This window comes from Pavona decussata, unplaced genomic scaffold (assembly GCF_977016875.1).
Source record: "Pavona decussata unplaced genomic scaffold, jaPavDecu1.1 SCAFFOLD_95, whole genome shotgun sequence".
Classification (NCBI taxonomy): Eukaryota; Metazoa; Cnidaria; class Anthozoa; order Scleractinia; family Agariciidae; genus Pavona; species Pavona decussata.
The window spans coordinates 3,281,729-3,299,112 of NW_028145512.1; the positions used below are offsets into that span (position 1 = coordinate 3,281,729).

General features: G+C 36.2%; 1 protein-coding gene and 1 pseudogene across 2 annotated transcripts in view; one reads left to right on the forward strand and one right to left on the reverse strand.

Moving 5' to 3' along the window:
- Window positions 1-17,384, forward strand: part of LOC146473152 (uncharacterized) — a 489,085-nt pseudogene that overhangs the window by 435,321 nt on the left and 36,380 nt on the right.
- The window catches only part of LOC146473178 (fibroblast growth factor receptor 2-like), an 89,354-nt gene that overhangs the window by 35,123 nt on the left and 36,847 nt on the right, over window positions 1-17,384 (reverse strand). For both annotated transcript variants that reach the window (XR_014866474.1, XM_085118845.1), the window contains exon 4: window positions 10,413-10,591. Coding sequence is in view for 1 of the 2 variants with exons in the window: in XM_085118845.1 (XP_084974971.1) it covers window positions 10,413-10,591 (179 nt within the window). In the remaining variant the exon portion in view is untranslated. The remainder of the gene's footprint in view (window positions 1-10,412; window positions 10,592-17,384) is intronic.

The following is a 17,384-nucleotide window of genomic DNA, read 5'->3' on the forward strand; positions in this document are numbered from 1 at the left end:
GGGAGGTTCGACTGTATGAAGGAAAGGCAGGAGTGTAACATCAGGCATAGTGTGTAACAAATCTGTGGGAAGCCTAGCTGTGCCTTGCTGTTATAGTGTAACTAGGCAACAGTTTTGAATTTGAATGAATGTTCTGTATGTGCATCGACTAAATCTGCTAAAATGTTGCAATTATCTCATACAGATAACCTCGACTGAGGTAAGAAGTACTTCAAGATATTGAGTTTCCTGTATTTATCATAAGTTTTCCTCAAATTGTTTGTCGATAATGATTTATCAACTGATATTATGTTGCGTGTATTCCTAGGCTTTGCAATTTAAAGTAAACATTACATAATTAAAACTACGAAAATCACGCACATCAATTAATGCACCATCTAACAGTTTTTGGATAACCCTTTGCGATAGTGCTCGCGGCGTGGAAGGTCAAAACTAACTAGCTTGAGCACTATAGTTTGAAGACTGAACATTCTTGCAGAATTTGTCATTTCATTTATCCAAGCTAGTTTCTCAATAAAAGCTAAGACAAATGATACTTTTGGTTGGAATAATAGCTTCGATAGGCAAACCCATGTATTACACTAGTTTTCGAGAAATATTTGTCAGTTTATATAACCTGAAATGTGGTTGTGGCATTGTGTAAACAAATCAAAATGAAACCGCTACACTTACAATTGGCAACAAAAATGGTCGTTTTGCAGTGGTATTGACTTACATGTGGGATATAATATATCGCTCGGATATTTCAGGGACGCAAAAGACTTTTTTACGTACATTTAACACAGAGTTAAACTTTTTTATGTAAATTGACCGTGATAATACTCACAACATGGCGGATAAACATGCCAATCAATTAGCATGAGTGTCTTGTTTTCAACACGCTCTCACAATTTGCCGTTTCATTTACCCAAGCTACATTTTCGGTAAAAGCTAAGATAAAATGATACTTTTGGTGGTAATAATAGTTTTGATAGTTAAATCCACGTACCAGGATCGAAACTGATTAAGACCTACATGTAACAGCTCTAAATCGCCGTTGAAGGATGATATTTTAATGGCATGCATCAGTTTTTCCTGGTACGGTTTCCGTTTCGGTTTGCTAATCTTCGATAAAAGTGTAATTTCAGGACCAATTTCCGGCGCTATGAGAGGAAATTACTAAACCTCGTCTCGACAAGAAAATAAAAATCTAAACAACTTTAAAGTTCACTTTTTGTAACAAGTTAGCAAAGCCCTTTAAGAGCGGCTGCCTGTAAGGATCGAGAATTCGTCGTCAATGACCAATTTGGCGAATCGCTCAGATTCGGTCCAAAAATACCCTTAGGTGAACTATTTTCACTTTCCCTAAGAACGGTCCACCGCGTTTCGGGTCGAAAAAAAGTTTGCCCTCAAACTTTGCCCACTAAATCATTTTGGGTCATAAGTAAATGAAATGAGTTTAGTTTTCGGAAATACGTTAAAAAAGATTTTTTACAGGCCACAACAGTCAGAGCGTTCGAGGACCTAAATTTGAGCGTGGCGAAAGTATGAAGTTGCATAAAATTGAAGAGCTCGCTGCTCGAAAACCATGAGACGCCACAAAAATTCATTATAATTCTTAAGTCAAGTGTTCCTTCAAAGGTATGAAATGCATGTTTATTTTGATTTGTTTTAATTTTTAGGGTCAAAAATTAATATTATTAACCCTCGTTAGAACGCTTTCTGAAAACCGGTAAAAGTACCCTGTCTTTGCCGGCATTTAATTAACAAGTGCAGACCGAGCCATTCTAAATTCCAATTGAACTTTGCTAAACAGATGTTAGGAAGCATAGAAATATAAAAATACGTTGCGCTTTTTAGCTTCCTTGACCACAGCGACTTCGCACTTTTGGTGCTTTTTCGAATGTGAAACCCGCATTATGCAAATGAGGTTGTTGATCAAATTCAAATTGTTGTAAATCAAAACATTCTTAATCGCTAAATTTCACCATTCTAAATTCACTACACCAAAAAGCACACAAATATAAAAGCAAAAACGGTTTTACCCGTTGAAAAATGCCTAAAACCTGATGAATTATTTAGTCCTGATCTCTGAATGCTATGTAAAAAAAATTGTAAACATTGAATATGCTAATTGCGTTGTGTGGTAAACTTAGTCCTATACAAAGAGATCTTTCTTCTCGCTGTTTTCTACTATCGATTTTAATTTTTTTGAAAAGTGCTTTTGAAAAATTTGTACACGTTTTTAGTATCAAAAACTTAAAGAATTAATTCAGCTTTAAATGGATGGGCACACACTGTGATATGACCTGCATTGAAATCGACGACACTTGACCTTTTTTTAAATCAATGTTGTGTTACACTCTGGGTTATTTCTTGATTGCCTTTTTATTTGGTAAATGGCTATTAAAAGGACAATGCTAACAAGACCATCTTATTTTTCCCTGATCTACGAGCAACGTACAGAATGATTTGATGAAGAAAGTTTTGTTTTGCTGGATATGGCATTTTAACGACATGACTCCCGCACTGAAGCAGGTCATAGGTCAAGGTCTTTTAAACTTCTCAGTTTACTTCCTAATTTCTCTAAAATGATTCCATTCAGTTACGAATCAAAACATTCTTAATTTCACCATTCTAAATTAACTACACTGAAAAGCACACAGAATAAAACGCATAAACGGTTTTAGTAGTTTTAAAATGCCTAAAATTTGTGAATTATTCTGTCCCGATTTTTAGATACTTTGCGGGGAATTTTAATGCAAATTAGTCTGTCTGCTAAACAGTATTTAGGTTTTTTAAAAGGAACCTATCTTCATTACTAATTTTTTCGTTCAGTATTAAATTTCCCTGCTTTGTTGACGCCATTCTGTTGCTATTCATAGCTTGAAGGTCCTTGCTCTGAGAGTTTTACTCTAGGCCCTATGCCGCAAATGCTAAAGCTTCTAACCATCATTTTTTGTTATAGATGATATTTCTAGTGTAATGCCTCATTGTTTCTGTAATTATTTCAAAGTCATTATTACTGAAAATTCAACACGAGCTCTCCTCCTAGTGAAGGAGAATCAAATCCCCAGCTGAATCCCACATGCATTAAGGAGCATCAGTAAAGTATATTGTTGTGGTGTTGTTTTTGTGTAAGTGTAATTTTAAAACTACTCCAAGCTGGTTGACAGGCAGTCCACTAAAATGCCATAAATGCTCGAATAAGTTCTCCCTCTCGAATACGCGAAGTTCTCTGTGATTATAATAAAAATTGTCCAATTTTATCGTTTTTTGGGGGGGTTAAGGCCACCCCCCCCCCCCAACAAAAAAAATTGCGTATCAAAACGAAATTGTACTGCAAAATCCCCCGATAAGAATGTTCATGAGGTACTTTCACATATGCTTCTTAGACTGCGTAGCGCAGTAGCCCGAAAATGAGAAATAAGTCCGAAGTCAGTTCTAGAACTTTCCTTGAGTAATTTGACTTTCTTTTTGACCAAATACGATATTTGCAACAATTGTCGCAACCAACACAATGCTTCCGTGAAAGATACGCCTTAGATCTTACATGCAACTTCGGAAAAGGAATCTGTTCAAACATCCAATTCAGGCGCAAGGTGAGTTATTTTGTGAAATATCTACCAACAAATGTAGGTATATAGAGAAAGACCGGACTATAAGATCGTCTTTAACCTTTCGCATAGAGAAAAGAACTTGGCGCGCGCACCTATTAAAATCTCGATACTTATGAATGCAACCTGGTTCATAATTTGTTACCATGAGGAAAGAAATCCCCGCAATAAGATGAACATTACTATGTCTGATGATATTTGTCATGAGATAAATCATAATAACAACATGAGTGACGGCCCTGCCATTGTGTCAAGAATCTTTTACTCCATACTGCAGACCCCATTTACGCCTGTCTCTCTACAAACGGCTATCGCGTTAAAAAGACATGACTATTGCATCAAATAGAGCGGCATTTTCAGTGTCTGCTTTTGGGCTTTTTTGTTTGGCACGCATTGCGAGTCTCAACAAACATATTGATAGCTACAATCTTGGACAACCAGCCTTTCTCCCCTTTTTTTTTTCAGTGATGGAAACATGGCACGTTTTGCTTTGTACGCGAATTCGTACTGACTGATTTAGAGGGGATGATGGGGGACTAATTTCTTCCTTTATTTTGTCCAAGTTTGTAGGTCCTTGTATTCGCCAGGCCAAATATAAAGTGATTATCAATATGGCTGTTCAGAAAAATAAAGCTTCGAAAGTGAAAGAGAACAACTTCTCATTAATGAGGTAATTTGAGCCCAAAAATACCGAAAAAGCCATCTTCTCCATAGGATGTCCATATTTTAAACTCGACAAGAACAGAAACCAAAGATATTTTATTTGCTTATATCTCTCGCTTTTTCACTGTTACAAGGTAGGATTGTGTAATTGTTGGGCGGCGTCATTACTCATGTAAATTGAGCAAGTCAAATTCAGATCTCAGATTCCAGAAGTTACTAGTTACACGCCAGTAAGCTTTAATTGTAAGGTGTTGAATATTGCTTATCTTGTATGAGAATAAAATGTAACAATGTATTCATAGCGGAGGTGAATGGAATCATATTAGAGAAAATCAGGAAGTAAACTGAGAAGTTTAGAAGACCTTGACCTATGACCTGCTTCAGTGCGGGAGTCATGTCGTTAAAATGCCATATCCAGCAAAACAAAACTTTCTTCATCAAATCATTCTGTACGTTGCTCGTAGATCAGGGAAAAATAAGATGGTCTTGTTAGCATTGTCCTTTTAATAGCCATTTACCAAATAAAAAGGCAATCAAGAAATAACCCAGAGTGTAACACAACATTGATTTAAAAAAAGGTCAAGTGTCGTCGATTTCAATGCAGGTCATATCACAGTGTGTGCCCATCCATTTAAAGCTGAATTAATTCTTTAAGTTTTTGATACTAAAAACGTGTACAAATTTTTCAAAAGCACTTTTCAAAAAAATTAAAATCGATAGTAGAAAACAGCGAGAAGAAAGATCTCTTTATATAGGACTAAGTTTACCACACAACGCAATTAGCATATTCAATGTTTACAATTTTTTTTACATAGCATTCAGAGATCAGGACTAAATAATTCATCAGGTTTTAGGCATTTTTCAACGGGTAAAACCGTTTTTGCTTTTATATTTGTGTGCTTTTTGGTGCAGTGAATTTAGAATGATGAAATTTAGCGATTAAGAATGTTTTGATTTACAACAATTTGAATTTGATCAACAACCTCATTTGCATAATGCGGGTTTCACATTCGAAAAAGCACCAAAAGTGCGAAGTCGCTGTGGTCAAGGAAGCTAAAAAGCGCAACGTATTTTTATATTTATATGCTTCCTAACATCTGTTTAGCAAAGTTCAATTGGAATTTAGAATGGCTCGGTCTGGACTTGTTAAATAAATGCCGGCAAAGACAGGGTACTTTCACCGGTTTTCAGAAAGCGTTCTAACGAGGGTTAATAATATTAATTTTTGTGAACCTAAAAATTAAAACAAATCAAAATAAACATGCATTTCATACCTTTGAAGGAACACTTGACGTAGGAATTATAATGAATTTTTGAGGCGTCTCGTGGTTTTCGAGCAGCGAGCTCTTCAATTTTATGCAACTTCATACTTTCGCCACGCTCAAATTTAGGTCCTCGAACGCTCTGACTGTTGTGGCCTGTAAAAAATCCTTTTTAACGTATATCCGAAAACTAAACTCATTTCATTTACTTATGACCCAAGATGATTTAGTGGGCAAAGTTTGAGGGCCAACCTTTTTTTCGACCCAAAACGCGGTGGACCGTTCTTAGGGAAAGTGCCACTTAAAAGTTCCAGCGACTTTTTAATTTGAGATTTGCAAAACTTTGAAAATGCGGTCAAAGTGCCGTTTTTCGGCCGACTGAAGGTTCAAAATAAGGTGCGCGAACGAAGCACTGCCAAATGCTTAAAATAACTTTAGTTGAAGTCAAACTTTACACAAACTATGAACAACTATTCTTGTTTATTGTCCACTACTAAACATTTTCAAATCTACTTGTTTTGTGATTCTAGCGGGCACTTAAAAACCACCTTTGTAGAGCGCTAAAAATGGCGGCGAAATATAGGTAATATTTAATGGCACAAAAGCGTTCCTGGTACCTCAGTTTTCGATAATTTTACTTTACAGCCTTAACATATACTTATTAAACATTCACCATGCCAAGTTTCAAGCGCGGATTCGCAACGCTTCCCTCTGAGAAAATCGGATAATTTGGCAATGTGTTCGGCTCAAATAACACAAGATTTATCGACAAAATGGAAGCTAATTAACTCCAATTAGGCCTATTTCCAAAAATAAACTTCAGTCTTGTTAATTTGTCACTCGACGTTAAAAAACTTTCCCCATAGTGTAAAATAAACATACCCTGAGGTTTTTGTTATCCTGGAAAAGCAAATTGCAGTTGGATATCTCGCCATGTTTACCACGGTTAGCTATTCACCTGTCGGCAAGTATTATTTACATTTGGGCTTACATTTCAAAGGAAACAAATGCTGTGAATTGTTGGAGGTTTTAATTAAAGTCTTAGAGAAATATCTTAATTCGTTAGGACACGAAATAAACTAAGTTTACATATAAAGCCATACAGTGTATTTTATTTGACCAAGCTGAAAATAGCGGTGAGCAGGAGCTTGAAGTCGTACGCATGTAATTTGAAAAGGAAGATAAATCACAAATAAACAAAACAATTTGCCAATTCCTCAGAAATGCCTGTTTTATAATATTTGTAGAGTAGAAAGCAAAACAAATACATACCATTATTAACCATTGATTATTGGTTATTATTATTACTCAAAAATTCCAGGATGATTATTCTCTGGCATCTTAAAAAGTAATGTGTGAGTAATGGCTCTTTGCAGCTATAGTATCCTACTCAGTCAGACTACTCCTTGCGGACGATTTAGTGATTGCCCGGTTCACTTTGAATGTGTTGCTCTCAAGGATTGTCCGAAAGATACCACAGGGAACTTTGCGAGTCTTAAACTCAGTACCGATGAGGGCATACGACTGAACTAAAATGAAGTTGCTGTTACCTAGAGCTGGTAATTAGTACTTTTGTAATAGCACAAACATAAAGGCGTCCTGTGTTTGTTTTCCATCTCACTTGGTAGAGATAATTTATTCTAAGTTGCCAAAAAATGTTTTCAGGTGATTTCACAGTGAAACAAAGGCATCATACCTTAAGCCCACGCCAAAGGACCGACTTTGGCATCCGTTGCTGCGTGCGTGTGAAGACCTGGGCCTCAATATTCCTCTCTCACCCATCCACAAAAAGGCCCCATACCTGGCTCTTCACATACCTGGACATCACTAGCAAGTGCACGTGCTGGAAGTAGTCCATAAGAACTGCAGGCCTTAGCAAGGCTAAAACAACTGGGGGGGGGGGGGGGCAAGCAAATTGGTTAAACAAGCTATACCCCCCACCCCCATCACTCAAAAAACAGACGAGAAAAAAGAAGGAGTAGATTTACTGAGCAAAACAATAACTTTGCACCTGCATCACACTTTTTGGTACATTCCTTTGCCATCACTGTACGCGGACTACCACGTCAAATTGACTAATTTTACGTTTGAAGGAGGAAGTAAAAAGACGACGATAAATTTTCCTTTCTCTTTTACAGTGAACTTGGTAATCGGGCAGTAAGAATCCGTCCGCAGGAGAATTAGCCTGAAATAATAATGATGATGATGATGATGATGATGATGATGATGATGATGATGATGATAATAATAATATTTTATATTTATTTTATTTTTATTTTTTATATTTATTTCATTTATTTTATAATAAATATTTTATATTTTTTATGTATGAATATATATTTTATTGATTTATTCACGTGCTATTTTAAGTTTTGCTTGGCTCACAGGTTACGCTACGCGCCCTGTGGTGCTTTCTTATACTGTGCATATAGATAGTAATAGATAATAATAATAATAATAATAATAATAATAATAATAATAATAATAATAATAATAATAATAATAATAATTCTTGTTTTGAATTCACCAAGACCGCTGGATAAAAAGACAAAAGACACATTTATGCAGGGTTAGCCTCAACCTGAAGCAAAATATTCCCAAATCTTAGAAAGAAAGTGCTGAATCCTAAAATAAAACAATACACAGAGTTGCGAAAAAGTTCATCTTCTCATTGGTATTTGTGAATATTTTACTTCAGATTGAGGCTTACCCTGTGCAAATGCGTCTTTTGTCTTTATATCCAGCGGTCTTGATGAATTCGAAACTGGATTATTCAAGATTGATTGGTGCACATTATCTTTTTTTAATTAGTCGTTTTTGACACATTGTTTTTCACACTTCCTAAATTTCTGAGGGGGGCTCAAACCCCCCCCCCCCCCTTCCATGCCCCTCCCCCTGCTATATGGAATTAGGGATGAAATTACATTTTTTTCAGAGTTTCGGGAGGATGGCCAATTTCAAAAAGAAAAGCGAAACCTCTGTGGCTGCAATTTATGACGATGAAAAAAATCCTACATAGATTTAAAAAGATTTCTACATGGGTGTCACTTTGGGAGAAAAATTCTTACGGCAAAAAATTGTCTACCTTCCTTCCTCAATTAGAAATATAAATTCCAGTCTCGCCCAAGCTAGTTGTTTCGTACAGTATTTTGTTTGATTAAGTTTAGATGTTACTAAGGTTGAAGTAATTAAATAAATAAGTATGGTTTAGATAATGTCAGTACCTACCCCGATGGTTTGGCGTTGCGTGACAGAAAGATTGCATTACGGCAAGGGACAGAAATGACTGCGTGACTATATTTATCCTACGTTTCCCGCTCAATGTCTTCAATTTCTCAGAAAAAAATTGAGTTGTATGCATTAGCATCAAAGGCCACAATTATTTTGCACTATTCTCATCTATGTACTCTTTTTTTTTTTTCGAGAAAACATAAATGCAGAATCTCACGCTTTGTCGTTTGTCGCAAACGCGATTCTAAGCTCGAGCAACTATTTTCAACCCGAAGATTAAAAAAGCAGGTGATACTGGCTATGAAGAAAAATGATGTGGATTCAATTGGCATCTGATGCTTATAGTAGTTGAATGGTTTCAGTGGATTCATGGTTTTGGGTATGTGCTTATTTTTTTGTGAGGATTTATTTCAAAAGATATAAAGCTTAATTTAAGCGATAAATCTGCTACCATTGTTGTGGATCGGACAATCACCTCTCGTTTCTTACTTATTTAATGGAATTTGTGTTTGCAATTGCTAATATTACAATGTAACTCTGTCATTTTGATTATTTGAAAAAGCATTAGCAAATCTTTTTACATCTCTCAACTGAGAAGCAACGAATTGCATGTTTACATTACCACTCAACATAAGAATATCTTTAATATTAATTGGTTCATGGTTGCAAGCAATTTCATGTCGATCTTATACAGTTTTTAAAATGTTTATTCTAATTTCATTTCAAATTTAGACTTTCGAGAGGAAAAAACACCTCTGTGATTGTTGTACGCATGATAGTGGACATATCTTCAGGGTCAGAGTACAAATTAACAAGACTTTAGTTTATTTTTTGGATTCTGGCCTTATTAGAGTTAATTAGCTTCCACTTTGTCGATAAATCTTGTGTTATTGAGTCGAACACATTGCCAGAGTTATCCGATTTTCTCAGAGGGAAGCGTTGCGAATCTGAGCTTGAAACTTGGCATGGTGAATGTTTTTAAACAAAATAAAATAACTATTTGTTAAGGCTGTAAAGTAAAATTATCGAAAACTGAGGTACCAGGAACGCTTTTGTGCCATTCAATATTACCTATATTTTGCTGCCATTTTTAGCGCTCTACAAAGGTGGTTATAAAGCGCCCGGTAGAATCACAAAACGAATAGATTTGAAAATGTTTAGTAGTGGACAATAAACAAGAATAGTTGTTCATAGTTTGTGTAAAGTTTGACTTCAACTAAAGTTATTTTAAGCATTTGGCAGTGCTTCGTTTGCGCACCTTATTTTGAACCTTCAGTCGGCCGAAAAACAGCACTTTGACCGCATTTTCAAATTTTTGCGAATCTCTCAAAATTAAAAAGTCGCTGGAACTTAAATATGATTTTTGAAAATAGTTCACCTAAGGGTATTTTTGGACCGAGTATGAGTGATTCGCCAAATTGGTCATTGATGGCGAATTCTCGATCCTTACAGGCAGCCGCTCTTAATATGGCAAAGTTTGAGAAAATCGAATTTTTCTATCTTGCATGGCGATAGTTGATAGTTACAGCAAGCCGCTCTTAAATAGTGCCAGTGTCACCAATTGCTGCCTTTGATTAAATCAAAAGTAAAAATTATAGTAAATAGTAATAGTAAATATATCAGTTTTGAAATTATAAATTAAACATTACACAGGAATTACCTTTTTCGATGCCAAGTAACTCATCCCTCTAGCTATTTGATATGCAGTTGATAAAAGGTCTTTAAAAGTTAATGGCGCTCCCATGTCCTGTTTGAGTTCTAGCACAGAGGGTCGATTATTGCGAAGAAAGTCCCTCAAATTTCCATGTGGACAGTACTCAACTATCAAAAACAATGGCCCTGCAATTTAAGTAGTTGTGCAAATCAGACAGACACCTAATTGAAAGGAGCAATTTTTATGAATTGGGTGTATCACAAAGAGCCAAGAGAGTTACATGATTGCATAGTTTCCAAAGAAACTGGTGCTAGATTGGTGGGGGAGTGGAAACAATTATTTGGTGTTATCAACAGAGTTTATAACATAAAGGTAATTTAATCACCATTAAAGGGATTTCCAGCATTTAAAGGTATTTTTGAGTGTTAGCCCCTCCCCAGAGCAAATCAAGGAATTGTGATTGATTACCACGTCACTTTCTCCCAGATACTTTATGACACTGATGATTTGAGTTGATAAGGTAAACCAAAATATGACCCATCTTACAAGGTCCGCCTCTGATTTTTGTTAATGTGTATGTATCTATGGATGTGAGTCAGTGCAAAAGACGGTAATTTTTGTAGATCCCACAGAATTATGCATTCAATAAAATCTCAACACAGGGGAAAAACTGAAAGGTGTGGCTGATACCATCAAGGAACTCCTTGTACTTCCTTTTTTTCAAGTCCTCCATTGTTCTTTTCGTCCAAATCCATAAAAAATGTTAATAACAAGTTACGTTTCCACTGTAAGTTGTATTGGTAATAATTATTGTGTTGATCCATACAGTAACTCACAGCTGTGGCACCTGACATCTATGTAATGCAGTGTAAGTTTTACAGCTGATAACTTTAATTTCTTGTAATCTTTATTCTATGGTTTTCTAAAACTGTTGAATTTTTTAATTGAGTTAAATATTTGACCTATTGACATATATATGAAATAGTTTACTAAGCCTAACGATCTGATAACAGTTCCGAATTTTGATCTCAAGCATGGCGACCATCTACAATTATTTTGAAGCATCATTTTTTTGTTTTTATGTTTTTTTCTTATGTGTGACTGTCAAAGAATGGATAATTAAAAATAATTATTAATTTAAACCCCTACTGAATAAAGGAAGAATAATAACTTGACAAATTACGTTTAAGGCCCTGAAACCATCATAGATCACAAGGCTTCTGAAAAGGGGAAGCTTCAGCTGGAAAACAGTTCGAATAAAATTATCATCTTAACTAAATCATTATAATTATTATGTATAATCCTTTTGGCTTATAACTAAATTGTCTTGTATTGCTCTAACCAGTGAATGCTACATTATATAAATAGACCAATTTGGCGTAAACTAGCAGGGTTTCCACAAACTTTCACAAACGTTTTCCTTATAGTAGTCTGAGTGTTTTCCATTTGCCGGAACTGGTCGCGGCATTACCAGCCAGTCTGTAAATCAACTGCATCATTTTGAAGGGATGGTACCGCAATATAATCACTCCGAAAGTGGTACGCGCTATTTTGAAGAGATTTGAAGGACTGGGATAATACTTATTCTTCAAATTGGTACATGCCATTTACCAACTGATAAGGTCTTACATGTTGGTCTTTGCTTTTGCTACAATTAACCATTAACTTTAGGTTTCCTGGAAAAAAAGGATTGGGGATCAAGGATCTTGTCAGTAAATTTTTGAATCATTCGAATTTTAAAACGTTTAAGGACGATACCTCCTATTTACATAACGTATTTCGGAATGGTTTGTAACTATGTGGAAAAGGAAGATGTAAGGTATATTGGAATCCAAAAAGAAAATTGGGGTACAACCACGCATTTTTCAGAGGTAATTAAGCAGCAGACATTCTTAAACGCTTTAAAATGCATAACAACGTTGAAACTTAATTGGAGCTCAATTCTCTGAAGAATTTGTGATTAGCCCCAGTTTTCTTTTTGAAAAATTCCTGAATAACACATGCTATTAGATCTCCTTTATCCGCATAGCTATAAACTGCACAAAACTACATTCATTCGTATTACTAGCCACCATACTTAAATGAAAAAAAAAAAAAAAACCAGGTATATTCCTCTAAACCAGCCCAAGATGCCAAGAATGTAACAATACTAAACACTTACACTATCTACGATAATTACAGTACTCACAATTTTTACAATATATGCTTATATACTATACTTGCAGTACTAACAATTACACTACTTACAACACTTACAGTACCTTGACTATTTACTTAAATATAATACAACACTACTTGCCATACTAACAATACCCATGATACTTTGATTGCCTAATAATTGCCTAATTATACATTAGTCTTACATTAAAGGTGTCCCATACACACAAAGCCTGCTATTACTATTGCAGTAATCATAAGACGTGCGTGAGAGATACAGAACTATAAAACTGACAAATAAGATACAAAATAATTATGATGCATATGAAAAATACAACAAAGGTACAGTTCAAGGAGTCCTGATATACTACAATGCGATTTAAACAATTATGTACGGACACTGAGTAAATTACATTTTGTAGCCAGCGTAATGCACGAAGGCCTCATTATAAGTGAACCGAGAACTGAAGGGCTGCCATGCTTTACTGAAATTGTCACTTTTGATGTTTTTAAAGCCAATCAATCTTCGGTTAGGGCATGTTCATGTAGCCCTAATTTAAAGAGATGAAAGTTCAGTGGTTCTTCTGACAGGAAACACTTTAAAAAATACTTTGCTACAAGAATACTGCAGTTAACAAGCACTGCAATTTTCACTGGGGTACGATTTAGGTAATTCATTGTGTTGGTTTGCCACCATATGCAAAATAGGTGCCAGAAGTGTTGTACATAGGGGCAGTGAACTAGCATGTGCTGTAGGGTGTGGGTGTCACATTTCCATAGGTAACAGAGATCACATGTTCCAAGGTTGGCTATCCTTAACTTATTCTTAGTTATAGATAGTGTTGTGGATTATGTTAAATTGAAACATCACGATTTTAACTTCACGTGTTGTGTTAAAAGGGCATAGGGTATAGTTTCAGAAGATTGTTCTTGTTTATCCCGTAACGTAGGATCTAGCTCTGTGTAACTGGAGGTGAGTGACAGGTAGTCATTACGTACAGCGGTTATTCCATGCACGCATGCTTAATAATCAGTCTTTCATGTGCAGCCATCTTGGTCGTGTTCATGTTGTTTTCCCGCTCCAAAACATAACATTTCTGGCAACGAGGACTCTCAATTATGGCAAGCTTAGGGAAGATTGAGGAATTCAATCTGAAGACTACCAACATTAACCACTACTTGGAACGGCTCAAGTAACATTTCATGGCGAATGAAGTCGAAGCTAATTCAACTATGTCACATTGACATCGAGCCATATTGATTTCTGTTACCGGCGGGAAAACCTAGGACATTCTTTGAGACCTGTGTTCACTGGCGTCTCCTTCTTCAAAGTCCTATGCTGACTTAACAACCATTTTAAAGAGTCAATTTGCTCTGACAAAGTTGGTTATTTCTGAACAATACCGTTTCACAGCTTTATACAATCGGGAAAACACAAGCGTTTCCAAATTCGCAACCTAACTCCAGCGTCTTGCAACCACGTGCAACTTCGGTAATCACTTGAACAAAGCCTTATGAGACAGATTTGTCTGTGGTCTTCGTAGTTCAGCCATCCAGAAGCGATTGCCTATGGAAGACATCAATTTTGAAAGAGCTCTACAAATTGTTCAAGATTTAGAAGCAGCGGTGAAGGATATTGCTCGCCTCAGTCGATAGGGTTCCAATTCTGACCATGTGCACAAGTTACACAAAGCCCCAGGCGACCGCTACAACAAGTCTCCCAAGCCTCCTCTGAAGGGAAATGAAAAGCGTCCAGTCAAAACACCATCTTTCTCAGCCACTCAGCACAAACCGTCCTGCTTGAGTTGAAGTAAGCAGGGACACCCATGCTCCAATTGTAAGTACAGAAACTTTTCTTGTCATAACAGTGAGCCAAATTGGTGAAGATTGCATGGTCAAATCCAACCAAGTGCATGCAGTGACTGAGTCACCGGCACCTGATGACTCTACTGACCCTTTCTCCATATCCCTTTAATCAATTTCTGTTGGTCAACATGGCATTGAAGTTGCCATTGAATTGAACAATCAGTCTGTTTTGATGGAACATGACACAGGAACTGGTAATATGATTATTTCAGAAGAAACCTACAAGTTCTTCAAGAACATACCCCTTAAGGAGGCTCGAGGCGGTTTTTTTGGACTTAGGATGGAAGTTTTGAAATTACAATCTCGCATACAAGATAAACTTTGATCTCCTTCATACTACATCATCATTTCAACATATGATCAAAGTTAATTTTCTCATCGGTTTCCAAGCAACAGCTATTATATGGTACGCCTGCTGTTCATCTTGGTAAGCTGCAACGCCTACAGAACGCGGCAGCTCGGCTGGTATGTACTGTATCCAGGTATGATCATATCACACCATCATTGATCAACCTGCACTGGCTTCCGGTTACCCACAGAATAGAATTCAAGATGGCAATGTTAGTTCACAAATGTATCTATGGCGTCGCACCACAGTATCTTTTAGACTTGATAAAAATCAATGACAGCTCGCGGTACCAGTTGAGATCACACCGGGGCATACTTCTAATGGATAATACCTATAGAACAAAAAAGACACTAGGGGATAGGGCGTTTGAAAATGTCGCGCCCAAAGTATGGAACCGACTCCCTTTGGAAATCAGACAATGCCAATCATTGAATACTTTTAAAGTTTTACTAAAGACACATCTTTTTAAATTAGCTTTTTATTAGTTCTCTTATTAACTCATATTTTAATTTTATTGTTTTTTTCCGGAGATTGTAAATTATTATTGTTGTTATTATTTAGATTAGCCATTCATTACTTTATATTAAGATTTTGTAATGCGATCATATCTTAGCATGTTAGACTGCGCAATATAAGAAATAAACATTATTATTATTATTATTATTACCATAGCAACGGAAGCGCATAGCCTCTCATTTTAAACATTGTCGATTATCTCGAAATCTAGTCAGACACTTTATGACGAAACTTTAAGGATTTAAACTGCTCAATCTAGACAACTTGTAGGCGAAATTAGAAAAAAATCTGTAAGAGCGTTTTCACGTAAATAATGAATCAATTTTTACGGGGTGATTTTGTTTATTCCAGCATTTCTCACCAATATCTCTGGCAAAATAAAACTTGACACTTTGTCTTTTCTGTCAAAGGGTCTTTCCTGATAGCAAAACTTTCTGAATGTATATTGAGCTTCATGGGTGTCTCCGATTTTAAGATAATTATGTTTAAAAACAGTGAAAATAAAGCGCACATGTATAAAAAAGTTCCTACTTTGCATAAATCGAGATATCTCGATTTTTATCGAAACAAACTTTTCAAAGCTGTTGGACTGCAACTTTTCTTTGATAGTCTCTTTAAACTTTAGCACGCACTTATCGGAACAATCTCAAATATCAAACGTAAACACAGCCGTTATTAGTAATATCAAGAACTCAGGATGCTCAGCGTTCGCAGTAATATCAAAAATCCAGGTATCATTTGATTTATTTCAAGAAGAAAGTGAGGTTCACCAAACAAATTTTTTAATTATTTAATAATTCAAAATCTAAACGAGAATGAGCAGTCACCTGCGGAACTGTCAGATGGCAAGACGTTGAGAAATCTCGACCACAGAAACTCATTCTGACCACATTTCACAGCCGTCAAATCGAGCGTCTTGTTAAAAAAATACAAATAAAAAGCATCGTTTTCGGGATGAACTTGAATTTCATTCAGGAATCCTTGCAATTATACCTTCGGGAATTCAAACACGTAAGCAATAAGTATTGTCAGTATTGTAAGTATGGTATTTATTGTAAATAGTGTAAGCAGTGTTCAATATTGTAATTATTGTGTTATGTAAAGCAAATAAAAAAAAAATTCACACACGTGCTGGAAGAAGACGGCTTTGCATAAATTAACTTTGCAGTTCGAACTGCCGATCAACAAACAAACATCGAACTTCGGCCTACATTGACCACAAAGCCTCCTTCAAGATCTCATTTTGAAGCTCTCAAAATGCTCTATTTTTATAAATACATATCGAACTTGGAAATGTTTTGCAAAAAAAAATTTAAATGCATGCAAAGAAGTCCCAAGTCATTCTATGCAGTTCATTCACACATCAAGAACAAAAGCATACGATAAACTCTGCCGCTCATTGTCGCTTAATTGCGCTCTTGTTCCATTTCTTTAAAGTCGCGTCAGGTCCTCATGCAAAAGATCTCACCTTTTTCCAAATGAATGAAACCGAACTTATTCAACACGCTTTCGGTGGCTCCGGAAGTGAATACCCAAAGGACTAAAAAAGAGCCTTCAAGCTACAAAATCCAGCGGTTTTTCCCATTTCTGAATGACACACTTAAATCGGCGTCAAGTTGTAATGCGTGGGCAGTTCCCCGTTCATATCAGATACAAGTCCTACAGTACAACCCTTCCCCTCACTGTAGTGGCTGGCTCATGGGAAGAAATTGGCTCATTGAAATCCGTCTTGATTGAAATCAGTATTCCTGTTTCTGAGAGCTCAGTTTCACCTGCAATCACTGAACAATTGCATACCACTATTCAAAGTCACTCAGCTCTATTTAAAGATGAACTGGGGACAATTAATGGGATTTCAGCTAAACTGGAGATGAAAGTAGGGGCATCAAGATTCTTCTAGGCAAGAACTGTGCCTTAAGCACTACAGCAAGCAGTTGAGGAAGAATATAATCCCCTGGAGAGAGATGGTATAATCAGAAAAGTAGAGTTCAGTGAGTGGGCAACCCCCATGGTCCATGTACGCAAGTCTGACGGTTCTACCAGATCCTGTGGAAATTTTCCCATCTCGGTCAATCCTCAGCTGAAGGTTC